The sequence below is a fragment of the Carcharodon carcharias genome, chromosome 6 (assembly GCF_017639515.1).
Source record: "Carcharodon carcharias isolate sCarCar2 chromosome 6, sCarCar2.pri, whole genome shotgun sequence".
Lineage (NCBI taxonomy): Eukaryota > Metazoa > Chordata > Chondrichthyes > Lamniformes > Lamnidae > Carcharodon > Carcharodon carcharias.
The window spans coordinates 46,835,251-46,849,694 of record NC_054472.1 but is presented as its reverse complement, the minus strand read 5'-3'; the positions used below and the strand labels follow the sequence as shown (position 1 = coordinate 46,849,694).

Below are 14,444 nucleotides of genomic sequence, written 5' to 3'. Positions count from 1 at the left end.
AAACGTTTAACTGAACACAAAGCATCAGGAAAGGATTATTATGGTCCCAACTACAAGGCCCCTCAAGTTAACAATGTGCATTAATGGATACAAGTTGGTCAAATGATAGTAGTAGCAATAGATACAAGTGAACATAATTTAGCGACAAGAAAAGTCAGTTGTAACACTGATCTTCCAAATATAAAGTTCTATAATCACAATCCAGTCAAATGAGCAAAGGAATAAATACAAGTTACTTTAGACACAAGCCCCAAAATCCTCTGCTGCTTAAGGTGCAGATGTCTGACTTTTATGTAGATGGTGATGAGGTGAAACTAAACCATACATACTTTTTTTCATTGTATCCTAACAAGAGAAGAGAGCTTTAAAGGAGAAACAGGTCAGTCATTCCTTCAACCTATAATGGCTGTTCCTCAGTATCACGTGGAACTCTTCACCACAAAGATTCCCTCGGGGAACATGTCACCAATTACATATTATCAGAAGGAACACTATTATGCAAATCCAAAACTAGTTTTGACCGCTGATGCAAGGAATATCCCATATATAATGTTTTCTGCCATTTATAAAATGACAGCTTGTTTAAAAGACTGCCCAAGATGAAGCATTGTGATATTTTGTGTCACATGCTCAGACTGATACAAACTAATTCACGAAGAACATTATGGTCTTCAAGTTGATGCGTTACTGGTGATTTAAAATGAAAGGTGGTTTCATAAGCAGAGTGGAAGCAGTGACTCAAAAAACGTTGCTCAAAACCTTCCTGCTGATATCCATGATGGTGGTGCAGCAACTAAACCAGCAGTATAACTATTGTGCCTTCTCAGCAGCTGTGCAAGTTTAAGGTGAAAGGTCTTAAAATGAAAAAAAAAACATGTGCACAGGTTTGACCTTTAAATTATTCCCCATCTATGCTGTATTTTCCAGAGCTACTAAGTCAGCAAAGTACTGGTAGGTGATGGAACAATTTTTATGCTGAAAGTTTGCAAATGCACAGAAGGGCCTCTGATAGTTAGAAGCCAATTCTCATAGCCACAGTTAATTTTATATTTCCTATCACTACTACTCAGGTGAGACAGCAAAGTCTAATGCCAAACTTGACAACTTTGATCTTTGTTAAACTCCTATGTGCTGCTACAAAGAAGGCTGCAAAGACTTGTTATAGATACCAATGATGACATCGTCATCTGCAGCTCATATTAACACATTTTCCTGCAACAGCAAGCAGGATCACATGTGGGTGAGCTTGCAGATCTGGTTTAAACAGGGTCTTGGTCTTCCCTGTCTCACAGCAACAATCCTTCACTTTTACTTGATGTGACTGGCTGAAGTACACACCCATTTTCATTAGTCATCACATCCTTCTTTCCTTCAGCACCCAGAAACCACGCCTTTCCATGCTCGGTTCGATTTGCTCGTACCTCTTTCTGCTGTCGTTCCAGTTCTTTCATACGAATATCTCGTGCCTCTGCTCGGGCTGCCCGCTTAGCTGCAAGCCTGGCCTCTGCCTACAAAAGTAAATTAAAATTAGTAATCTTCCTGGTTTTCAGTGATGAGCAAATATTAGGCTACAAGCCTAAATCAAGCAGGGGAAAAAAAAAGGAAATTAAGTGTTTTGCACAACATAATGAACAATCTATTCACACTCAAAGTAGTTTCCAGGATGTTTAAAATTTCATGGCAGACTTTCAATTCCTAACTAATCTTGAAGTGATGAATTACAACACTTGAATCGTTCATACCTTGTAATCAGTCCTTGAAATTAAAATGTCTATAGACTGAAATACACTTAACATGTATCATTTTGAAGAATCAGGGATTATTCCCAAACAAATTTAGATCTTCAATTTGGCATTACTCTTAGTTAACTTCTGGGAACAATTTTAACATATCAGAAGAGATAGATAATTGCTCTCCAATTAGCATAAAAGACACAAGGACATCTTAAATAGTTTTTCCTTTGGTGGGGTCATCCAGAATAACAAGCTATAATTTTATAAAGCTAGACCAGTCAATAGTGAAACGAGAAAGCTCATTTTCATACAAATAGGAATCATGCCCCCAAAAGAATTTTGAGTCAGTTGAAATGTTGAAGACAGACATATTGAGATTTTTTATCAACTAAGCTGATCAAAGGATGTGAATCTAAATCAGGTAAATGGAGTTGAGGAACACATCAGTCGTAAACTATGAAAATGGTAGATTAGGCTCCAGGGTCTAAATGACCAAGTCCTATTCTTAGGTTTCCACAAATAGCAATCAGATCATCTGTTTTTGGTGATATTGGTTGAGGGGTTGAACATAGCACTGAGAAAATTTGCCTGCTGTTCTTCAAATAGTGTTATTGGATCTCAATGCATCTGAGTGATTGCCCCTTAGGGCACATACACTATTCCCTCTATAAAAACACGAGCTCGCATTTGTATCACCATTTCATGACCATCAGATGTCCAAAAGTGCTTTACAACCAATTAAGTACTTTTTAAATGTTGAAACTGTTGTAATGTCAGAACCACAGCAACCTATTTGGGCACTGCAGGCTCTCAGACTGAAATGTATTGATGATCAGATAATACGTTTTTTGTGTGATGTTGATTGGGGGATAATTATTGTCCAGGGCAGTGGGGATAACTCCCCTGGCATTGTTCAAAATAATGCAATTGGATCTTTTATGTCCAGCTGGACATTAAGGCAGCAGATGGGGGCATGGTTTAACATCTCATCTGAAAGACAGCACCTCTGACAGTGCAGCACCGCCCTCAGTGCTACACTGGAGCATCAGCCTTGACATTTCTCCACAACCTTCTGACTTGGAAGCGAGTATGCTACCACCTGAGCCTCTGCTTAAATCCTTTTCTCTTTCTAATTCTAGTGCCCATTGCCTTCTCCGCCCTCAATGTATCCTTTCAACATTGAAGTGATTTCATCCTTAATCATTAAGGGTACTCCACCCCATCTACCATTTTCTCTATCCTTCACCTACTCATGCCTTCATTATCTCTGGATTTGACTATTCCAACTGACTCTTGATTGGTTGTGCCCATTCTTCCCTCTGTGAACTGAGGTCACCCAAAACTCTGCTGCCTGTGTCAAACCTCACAGCTAGTCCAGTCCCATTATTACTCCTGACCTACACTGGCTCCCAGTTAAGCAACATGTTGATTTTAAAATTATCATCCTTGTTTTCAAATCCCACAAAGGCCTTGACCCTTGATATCTCTTATAATCTCTTCCAGCCCCACCCTGCCCCAGAGGTAACTTCACTCTGATTCAGGCTTCTTGTGAACTGACAATATTAATTGCTCCACCATTGATGGCCGTGACTTCAACTGCCTCGGCCCCAAGCTACTCCTCCCTACCTCACTTGTGCCTTAAAACCTAACTCCTTGACCAAGCTTTTGGTCATCTGCCTCAATATTTCCTTCTATAGCTGGATGTCATTCTTTACATTATAATTGGGGTATTTCATTACATTAAAGGCATTATATATAAACATAAATTGCTGTTGTTCTTTACAACTTATGACATGTCATTGATAACAATTGTAAATAGCTATGGTCCTAGTACTGATCCCTATGGCATTCCACTGGTTATTGTCTGCTAACTTGTATTTCCTATCTTCACAACTAGCAAACACATGGGATCAATTTCTGTACATCTTTGTTCTCTATCTCACTGATTCAGCCGACTTGGTACACTGAGTCAGTCAAACCAACCCCTTTCTGATCCTGCATCTCTCTAAAAAGGCATGACTGAGGTCTGGAGAAAACTATACAGATACACCTGTGTGTATCAACATGACTTCAACTCTCATTCCAGCTCACTGACTGACAGCTGGAGAGAAAAGAGATGGAGACATCTTCTGCAGATGTGTTAATTTAGAACAATCTCAATATCCACAAATATTCACATATTGCAATCCAGACACACAACCTGCTCTGCTCTTAAAGCAGATTATTTTATAATTTCAATTTTAAGTTTTTTTCTACACACTTCCAAGCACGATGCACTCAGACATTGGACAGAAGTTCTCAGTGCTGCTTCAAGCTTATACCAACTGCTACAAGTAGTGGAGGGAAAAAGCAGCACTTGCTTCCCTTCTCATCGACTTATACACTGTGTACATTGCACTCAAGTTTATCATCACTTCATACAACCACTCACACGTGAAGCATGCTATCACTCAAGATGTGATGCAACTTGAATCCTCCAAATGACACACCATTGTTGAACTTGCCTAACTTTCACCAAGTAGGTGATAGGAAACTCGTTATTAAGATATCAGAGAAAGAGAAAATGGAAAATTTAAACACCTGGCTTTGCAGGAACAAGGTGAATTTCATGTCAAATTTATGCATGTACCTACTGGACAACCCAAGAGCGTGGCACAATGAAGCGGCCAGTGGTTTCCTCATGGTTTCTACTCGGCTATCAGTGCAACCTGGGCAGAATCGCTGATTCAAAAGTCCATTTTCCACAAAGCAGCTCTCACCAAACAAAACTGGCCCCATCCAAAAGGTCAGAAAGGTGAAGATTCTGTGCATTGTGCCCATTTGGGGATGTTCAGCCCATGATGCCCAGTTTACAGTTCAAATCCAGCATGAATGATGTGCACCTGCACAGACCAGCAGTCAGTTGAAACTTGATCCAGCCCAGCTTCTTTTGCTGCAATTACTTTCAATTCAGTTGAAATGAGTTTAACTTAATCAGTTGATCTGCCCTTGCTAAATAAGACCTGGCAACCAGCAGTAATCTAAAGCCACACAGGTGTCCTGTGCTGCTACAATAATTAGTTAGTTGAAGACAATAGTAACCAGTCAACTGAAAAAGATCAAGAGCATTAACTCTTCATGGCAAGGCACAGCCAAATGTAAAAAATACTTATCTGGAAGACAGATAACTGGAAAGGGTTCTGGCCTCAATGGAATCGAAACAATAATTGAACAATCAGGGACCTTCAAAGAGGTGATGTTCAGGTAGAGTAAACACATGCTTATGAGGGGTAAAAGAAGTGAATTAAAGCTAAAGCTCCCTGGATGGCTAAAGATTTACAAGTTGAAATGAGACACAAAAAAGGCGTATGACAATTGCAAAGTTCATGAGGACCACGGTGAGTATAAGTGCAGAGGAGGTTCAAAGGGAATAAAAGGGACAAAGAGACAGTGACAACAGCATAACAGCTAAAAGACAGAAATTGCTAGCCAGAAACAGAAGATAGCCGAGGGGCTCAGAATGAAAAACTTCAGATTAATTTTGGTAAAGAAAAAGGACTGGAGAAACTAATGGCACTAAAAGCTGATGCATCCCCAGGATCTGATGGCCTACATTCTTGGGTTCTAAAAGAGGTAGCTGCTGAGGTAATGGATGTGCTCGCTGAGATTTTCCAAAATTCCCAAGATTCTACGACACTCCCAACTGATTGGAAGTTAACAAATCTAACACCATTATTCAAGAAAGGAGGGAGAGAAAACACAGGGATCGACAGACCAGTTAGACCGACAGAGTTCGGGAAAATTGCTATTCTTAAGGAAGTCTTAACAATGCATTTAGAAGATCATAGTATGGTCAGACAAAATCCACAGTGTTTTACCAAAAGGAAATAGTGTCTGACAAATTTATTGCAGTTTTTTTGAGGGTGTAATTGGTAGGGGAGATAAAGGGGGCCCAGTAGATGCAATAGACTTGGATTTCCACAAGACATTCAATAAGATGCCAAATTTAAGCTAATATGCAAGATAAGGATGCATGGAGTTGGGGGTAATGCAGTTGCAAGGATAGGGGATTGGTTAAATGGGCAGGAAGCAGAAAGTATGGATAAACAGGTCAATTTCAACTTAGAAGGCCGTAATTAGTGGAGTGCGACAAGGATCAGTGTTGGGTTTCAGCTATTTACAATCAGACGAGGAGACCAAGAGTAATGTGTCTAAGCCTGCTGACAATACAAAACTATGTGAGAACGTAAGCTACAAGGAAGACATGAAGCTGCAAAGAGATACAGATAAGCTCCATGAGTGGGCAACAAGGTGGCAGATGGAAAATAATGCATGGAGGTCTTAAGTTATTTACTTTGATAAGCTAAGAGCAGAGAAGCAGAACTTTTTAAAAGCGTGAAAGTCGCACATGTTGATGTGCAAGAGACTTTGATGTACTGCTACAAGCAGCACAAAGTTAGCAGGCAGGTACGGCAAGCAATTATGAAGGTAAATGGCATATTGGCCTTTATTCCAAGGGACTGGAGTACAGGAATAAAACCGTCTTGCTACATTTGTACAGAGCTTTGGTGAGACCACACCTAGAATACAGTGTGCAGTTTTGGTCTTCATATTTAAGGAAGGATATATTTGCATTAGAGACAGAACAGCAGAAATTCATTAGATTGTTATCTGGGATGAGGGTTGCCAAGGTGAGAGGCTGAGTATATTGGGCCTGCGCGCTCTGGAGTTGAGAAGAATAAGAGTTGATCTCATTGAAACATACAAGAGTTTGAAGGGGCTTGACAGGTAGACATAGATCATTTAAGATCAAGAAACAGAGAGCGCAGTTTAGGATCAATAACCAGATGACACAGATTAAACTTAATTGGTAAAAGAAGCAAAAGTGATATGAGAAAAACTTTTTCACACAGCGAGTGGTTAGGGTCTGGAATGCACTGCCTGAGAGTGTGGTGGGTGCAGGTTCAATCCAGGCATTTCAGGGGAATAAGATGATTATTTGAAAAGATACAATGTGCAGGAATACAGGGAGAAGACAGAAGAATGAAGTGAGGTCAAACGCTCAGACAGCCAGTGCAGTCACAATGGGCTGAATGGCCTCCTTCTGCAGTCTAACAATTGAGATTCTGTTTCCCTTGGCTACAGAATCGAAATCAAGGGTCACAGTCTCAGGATAAGGGGTTGATCGTTTAGGGCTGGGGAAAGGAGAACCTTTTTCAAAGGGTTGTAAATCTTTGGAATTCAATCTACCACTAAAGATTTTGGACTCTCTATCGTTAAATATATTTAAGGCTGATGGATTTTTGGTCTCTCAAAGATTTAAGGGATATAGCAACTGGGCAGGAAAGTGGAATTGAGGCAGGTCAACCATTAAATGACTGAGAAGTCTCATGGGCCCATATAGTTTACTTCTGTTCCTGTTTCTTCTGTTATTATTAAAGCAGTAAAGTTCATAATGAACAAAATTGAAGTATTAGAATATAAATTAAGTACCACTGCTGATGCTGGTTTTGCTCATCCTAACAGTTAAGAATAAAAATGCTATAAAAGTTTGCCAAACCATGAAGAAAATTTAGATCCTGATCATGCGTAAGGGGAAAGATTGAACCTGGGGGTATATTACAAACATCTTGATCTAAAAGTATTGCAACACAACTATTTAGACAGGTTTAAAAGATTAAAGCAATAACTATAGACTGACTAGTCTCACATCAGGTTAGGCGGAATGCAGGTTCAATTTGTATGTTCTTAAGAGTTTCAGGGGTTAATCAAAGTCAGAAATTGATCATTTAACGTGTTGTAAAATTGCGTTTATTGGACTTGTAGAATAGCTTTAACAGAAGAAAAAAAACAAGTTGGAAGCAGCATACCTTGTACCTCAAGGATCACTACACTTTTCACCGCTATTGTACATATGCACCATTCAAATTTGCTGAGACATTTATTGGCAAATAGTGGAGAGAATTGTGATATACACTTCAGCTAGATACAAACATTTTTACGTAATGGGCTAACAGGTGCCAAATGCAATATGAAGCAAAACACTGCAGCTGCTGAAAATCTAAAATTAAAAACAGAAAATGTAAGAAACAGGTCAGGCAAAATATACGGAGAAAAACCCAAGTTACCACTTCAGGTCAATAATACTGTTCCATGACACCAAGAACCCTTCTCTGGGTTTTGTGGAACATCTCCATCTAATCAGTAAGCATGACAGAGTTTCTCTGCCCTACTGGTATTTATAATTATGAGGTTGAAAAGTTATGTTTTGGGATTGTGTCTTCAGTTTAGGGTAAAATGAAGGAGGTTATCTAACCTGTTCTGAAGTCTTCTTGAAGTAAGCCTGGGTGGTTTGATTGTTAGAGATTAAAGGGGGCCCAGAATGTTTTACTGGGTAGAAGGTGCAAGGTGTTTATGACAGTAGCCTGTGTGCTAAAAGTAGGTAGATTGAATCAGCGAAGTGCCAGAAAAAAGTTGTTGAGAATGTTGAGTTGTAAAAACTTGTGTTTTAAACTGTCCATTTAGTTCCAAGTCGGGCTCTCAAAAATAGCTAACCAGCGTTTCTATCTGGATACAAGGCTCATATGATTCACAATGCCATGGAAATGGGTTTTGAGAGGGAATGTTTTCTAAGATATTCCTGCAAACTGTCAGACATAGTTAGTCTGCCATGGTCTGAGGGAGAGAGCAAGCAGCTAAATGCCTGTGAATATATGTCACTTCTAGCAAGCGTAAATGAGCCATGTTACAAGCTCGACTGATTATTTTAAATAGTTAGTGTAGTTATTGGCACACTCAGACTTGTTCAGCAAATGCTGCCCATTCCCAGAATCACATCTAACACATCCAATCACATTCACACACAGGAACTCATTCTCTGCAAACAAATGGAATATTTTCCAGTCTTATGCCTTTTTTGAATAACCCTATCACGGGGAAGTCTATTGTTTCTGTTGCTTTTTCCATGGCAATGCCTCGGCCAATCAGAGTCACTTGCCAACCAATCAGCACCCCTTTTCTGTTGTAGTATGAATTGTTGTGATAGTTTGAAAATTTGGCATTTGTCCTGATGAGTGCAAGGCACAACGCTTAGACAACATGTCTCTCTTCAGCAATATTCTGTACTACCAAACAACTACCTTTTTTCTTTAACAAAAATAGAATTACCTGGAAAAACTCAGCATGTCTGGCAGCATCAGTGGAGAAGAAAAGTGTTGACGTTTCAAGTCCTCATGACCCTTCAACAAAACTGAGTGAATCAGTTTTTTTCTTTATTCATTCACAGATTTGGAAGTTGCTGACAAGGCCAGCAATTATTAGGCCATCCCTAGTTTTCATAGTAGTGGTTTGCACAACTGAGTGGCTAGTTATGACATGCCCAAGGGCAGTTTAAGAGCCAACCAAGTTGGCGTGGAAATGGAATCACATACAGGCTAGACTGGGTAACAACTGCAGGTTTCCCTTCCTACAAAGGCATTCCTGAACCAATTGCATTTTTACAATAATCTGACAGCTCATGAGCACATTCACTGATTTTGATTTCTAGGTTTTTAAAACTAAATTCAACTTTTCAAACTGCTTAGTGGGATTTGAATCTTTAGTTTATTAGCTCACCATTAACATTAGCAGCATACTACTATACCCTTTTCAAGTAGTAGCATGCACAACATAGAGTCAGTAAGTACCAAAAGTGAGAAATTACAGTTCTGATTAGAGACGAGAGACAATAGGACTATTTCCACTGGACCAAGCAAAGCCAAGAGAAGATTTAATTGCGGATTGTAAAATTATAAAGAGTTTTGCTAGATGAACAGGAAAATTCTTCTGGTTGAGAATGAACAATTAGGAGACATTAACTTAAAATCACTGTGAGGAATTAAGAGAAATGTATTTGTGCAAAGTTGTCATGCACAATATTCTTAGCCTTGGAAGTTTTTTTTTCAGACAAAGATTGCTGCAACTTTTAAGATGAAAGTAAACATTTGAAGCAGACTACAGAAAAAAAAGCAAGGTTGTGGTTTTAATTTTGGAAAGCTCTAGCAAAGTAGTAGAGGCTGAATACCTTCTTGGAGCTGTAAATGTACACGGCACTTTCAGTAAATAGAAAGACACAGTAAATAGGAAGACATTTTGCTCACCAAAAAAGGTATGAAAGCAGAAAGGTTAATTAAGTGGAGGACTTCAACTACCCCAGTTGGGAAGAATCAAATTGTTAAGCAAATTAACTAGTAAACATAATGCACAGCCATTTCAAAAGTATAACAGATAAATTACAAAAGGCAATGCACATCTCAACTTGAAAATAAGAAATGACAACAGACAGGAAAAGAATTGTGACACGCTTAACAGTGACCAGACCATCAAATATTCAGGTTCAGCATGCTGTGGAGATTCCGAAATACTAAGTGTAGGGTGTACTAGTTTTTATGCGGCTAGCTTCATGGAACTATGGGGCAACAGAAGTTAGCTAATCGGGGAAGTTCTTCAACAGCACTTCCTTATAGGCTTAATGCTGAACATGCAGGGTAAACAAGTTAGCATGTAAAACCCAAAATTAAGAAAATGAAGCAACATTACTTTCACAAATGTTGCAATGAACAAGATAAATGGGGTTTACTCAGGTAAATACAGGAATGTGCAGAATAATTTAGCAAAGAGTGGTTGAAGAGGCAGGAAAACTGAAAAAAATAAATTATTTGAAAACACGAAGCTAGCAGAGAAAAGGGATGACCAAAAATTGGTAAAGGTCGTAAACAATTACCTCGCCAAATATTCATTAGGAAACACACAGCAACATGTATTTTATAATCAGCAATAAGCCAAGTAGAATCAGCCACCATATAAAGCTGATTGTCCCAAAAAGGTTATTAACCAGTAAATTCCGAGGGAGGGATGGTACTTATCCTGAAAAGTACTAAAAGTAAGGATCATATTTGTGAGGATCTAATAACCATGATGAATGAACATTATGGAAATCCTAAGATTGGAAATAAAGCAATGCAGTGCTCAGTTTCACAAAGGGTGGCAAAACAGATCCAAATCACTGCAGATCAGCTCGGCTTATGTCAATGAAGGCAGCAGAATGGAATTAGTTTTAAGAAGTTAACATAAAGATTACCTATGAAAATCTAGCAAACAGCATCAAATTTGGATTCAAAAAGGCCCAAAGTGACTCAATTCCTTGACCCAACATCCCAAATCAACAAAGGTCCTACAATATGTCATACTGCCAAAAATTATTTAACAATGTGTGTATAAAAGACCACTCCTTGAGGTCAAAATAATGATTCATGGTCAAAGTTGGAAATGAAAACACACCCTGGGACTAGGGGTAAGCTTTTCTACCTCCTGCCATTCAATTAAATCATGGCTGATCTGCATCTTAACTCGTAGTTACCCACCATGGTAGAATAGCCCTTATTACACTTAAATTACAAAATCTATCAATTTCAGTTTTGACATTTTCAATTGGCTTAGCCCAACAGCTTTGTGAATGAAAGAGTTCCAAATTTCAACAACCTTTGTTTGTCTTAGTATGGAGCTGTATAGTGCCTTCCTGTTTCAGTATTGACATCAGTGTTTCATGAAACGGAACCCTCTTTCCCGAACAAAACCTTCAACTATGGATTTCCTGATTTGTTAATTGCCAAGCCAGTTTGCACATGGTTTGGGTAATAATCACAAGATTATTTCCATCCAGTTGCTGCTTTTCAATTTAGCTCCTGTGTCCTGATTATCTCTGTTCTTTCCTAAGAGAGTAAGTCCTGCTATGTCATTTGGCCCAACATTAACTTGTTCTTCACCCCGCCTGTCCAGGTGTTTAGAAAGCAGCTGGTAGGAATTCTGTTGAAGCTGGAGGGAAGGGACCAAGTGGGGTAAAACAGGGATCGGCATTTGCAACTTTAATTGGTGTAAAGAACCTCTGGATTTGAACCAATGCTAAACTTAGTGTAAATCAGACGTCAAAGGCTAAACAGACTCAAAAGCAAAACAATGCGAGAATATCCTCTTTCAGGGAATCTTACTCAACTTAGGTTCCATTTCAGATTGGGATGAAACTCTGGATTCAGGATGCACGTATTGTGTAACTGCAACATCAGTGCAAAGGTAAACTGCTTGGTTTGTTTTCTATTGAGTAAGGTTATCAAGGAATATAGAATTAAGGTGGATAAGTTAAACTGTAATAACATTACAGGCTCCAGCTGCAGAATCATATTTGTGAGGGTCTAATAAACACTGTTTCTAGATGAATAATAACACTAACTAACATTACGTATTATATATAACTGCTTCATCTTCCTTTTTCCTGAACTGAGGATTCTTCTTCACTGTGGTTGACAGGGCTCTTGACTACTTTTCCCATTTCCCACACTTATGCCCTCATCCTTTTTTCACCATCCCAGGATGATGGGACTCCCCTGACCTCCGCTTCCATCCCACCAATCTCCACATTCATCAGATCATCTGGGCTTCCCCAGCATGATGTCATCAAATGCATCTTGCCCTTACAGCATTTCAAAGGAACTGTTGCCCCCATGACTCCCTGGCCCTCTCTTCAATCATGCCCACCATTCACACCCTTCCCCACGTGCATTCCATGCGAGTATAGAGTTGCAACGCCAGCCCTTTCAACTCCTCCCTTTCCATGCCCTCAATCTGCAAACATTTCTTCCAGGTCAAACAGCAATTTACTTACACTTCTGTCAACTTCATATTCTGTAATCTCTGCTCACGATGAGGTCTCGTCTTTGTTGGAGAAATGAAACACAGATTGAATATCATTTTGCTGAAAACCCCTGGTCAGTGTGCAGACTTGACCCCAAACTTCCGGTTGCTTTCCACTTGAAGTTTTCATCCCACTCTGACCTCTCTGTTCTCGTCCTCCTGCACTGTTCCAATAAAGCTCAACCTAAGCTTGAGGATGAGCACCTCATCTTTCATTTAGGCAGTTTACTGCCTTCTGGCCTCAACATTGAGTTCAGCAAACCAAGGTCATAAACATCGGTTGCAATTTTTTGGATGCTGTTTTGTTCTTGTTTTTAATTTGGCTATCCCATTACCACCCCTATTTACTTTACACCATCATGCATTGTTATTTCCCTCTCCATATATGCTGCCTGACCTGCTGAGTATTTCCAGAATTTTCTGTTTTTATTTCAGATATCCAGCATTCCACAATATTTTGCTTGTTGAAATATTGCATATTTCTGGTCATCAACATGCAAGAGAGACAATGAAACCCTAAAAACAGTTCAGCCTATAGCCAGATGCCTGAGGTACATGGAATAGCTGGGAAAATTGGACTTTTGAGCCCTGTAAAGAGATAACTGAAATTATCTTCTATTTAGTGGAAAAAAAAGCTCAAATTAAACCATAACGCTCAGACAAAGGGATGTAAGTTGAAAAAAGTAAAAGGAAATTTAGACTTGATGTCAAAACTCTTAAGAGTAAGGATTACATGAAATGTGTGAAGGGACAAAAACCTCACCTCATCCAGTATATGTTTTTATAAAATAGATATAGTTATCCTCATGGCTATTTCTAAAATTTTAAAAGCTGGACAAAGACCTTTTAAAATGGCTGAAGTTACTTCTGTCTGTGACCCTCGAACAAAAGGAGCTACCATGTAAGTATCAAAGAAATTTGCACCTTGAACAGGCACGAACGATACCCCTGTGGGCTACATAAACCAAATTCAAGAGCTTTATAAAGGTCATCTGCATTTCATGACCAAGGTTGGCCAACCAGAGTCTACTCGTCTGCTAAGACAAAGGGCCCCATAACCTTCCTTTCAATTCTTAATGGTTAGAACATTTAGCAATCTTGGGAGACCCAGACGATGGATACGCATGCCTTGTCAAAAACAATGTGGAGATATGCGAGCCATGTGGTGCGAACCTCTAGATGGCGGAACCAGTTATAGTGCCTTGCTGTACTACAAACTCAGTCTGCCATTTTACCATCTAACTAGCTGCTCACAGAAAAAGAGCTCTGCCCAGATTGAATAACTGGCCCCATCTACACTGTTTCTGCTGGAAATTCTGTACCATCACCTACAAGACTCTGCATGCTTATTCCCTTGTGAGAAGTCAACACCACCAGAAGAGCGAGTTATACAGTATCAGTTTATAACCTGCCAAACTCTGTGAAGGAATGCATCATTGGGCTTTGATTCTGGACTCTGGAACCCATATGAAACACCTTTTTGTTCCTCTGTAGTCTCTGCACTGTAATTTTTTGTTTCCTCTATCCCTCTTTTACCGGATGAATGCAAAGGGGGCAATTTTACAAACCCTCCTCCCATGTTTTTGAGTGTGTGCAACTAAACTAACCCTCAAGTTCATCCTATCTCAAGTTTGCTATGGGGTCATTCATAGAAATTGGATCACATCAAAACCGAGGGGTTGGGAAATACTGTTATAAAGGAGGAAGCAAAATCAAAAACACCTTTCTGTTTACGGGCAGGTAGTGAGAGGAGAAATTAGTGCTGTTTAAATAAATCCTTCTCCCGTCCGTAACAGAAATTGGGAACTCAATCAAATCCAGGATCATCCACTTGAATTTGACCAGAGTCTAAGTTAAGACGAGTCAAATGTGATACAAGAGAATCAATGAAAGCCAAAAGGAAAAACTCAGTGACTGGAACAAATTTTAAAACACAATAATTTACCACAGAAAATTCCTTTTCCCTAACACTAAGAAAATGGCAACTTTTGATGGCCAGTTGTGGGT

General features: G+C 39.3%; 1 protein-coding gene across 25 annotated transcripts in view; it reads right to left on the bottom strand.

Annotated features, from left to right (window-relative positions):
• Positions 1-14,444, bottom strand: part of lrrfip2 (leucine rich repeat (in FLII) interacting protein 2) — a 210,193-nt gene that overhangs the window by 145,821 nt on the left and 49,928 nt on the right. For all 25 annotated transcript variants that reach the window (XM_041189812.1, XM_041189833.1, XM_041189811.1 and 22 more), the window contains one exon: positions 1,422-1,508. In XM_041189812.1, the coding sequence (XP_041045746.1) occupies positions 1,422-1,508 (87 nt within the window). The remainder of the gene's footprint in view (positions 1-1,421; positions 1,509-14,444) is intronic.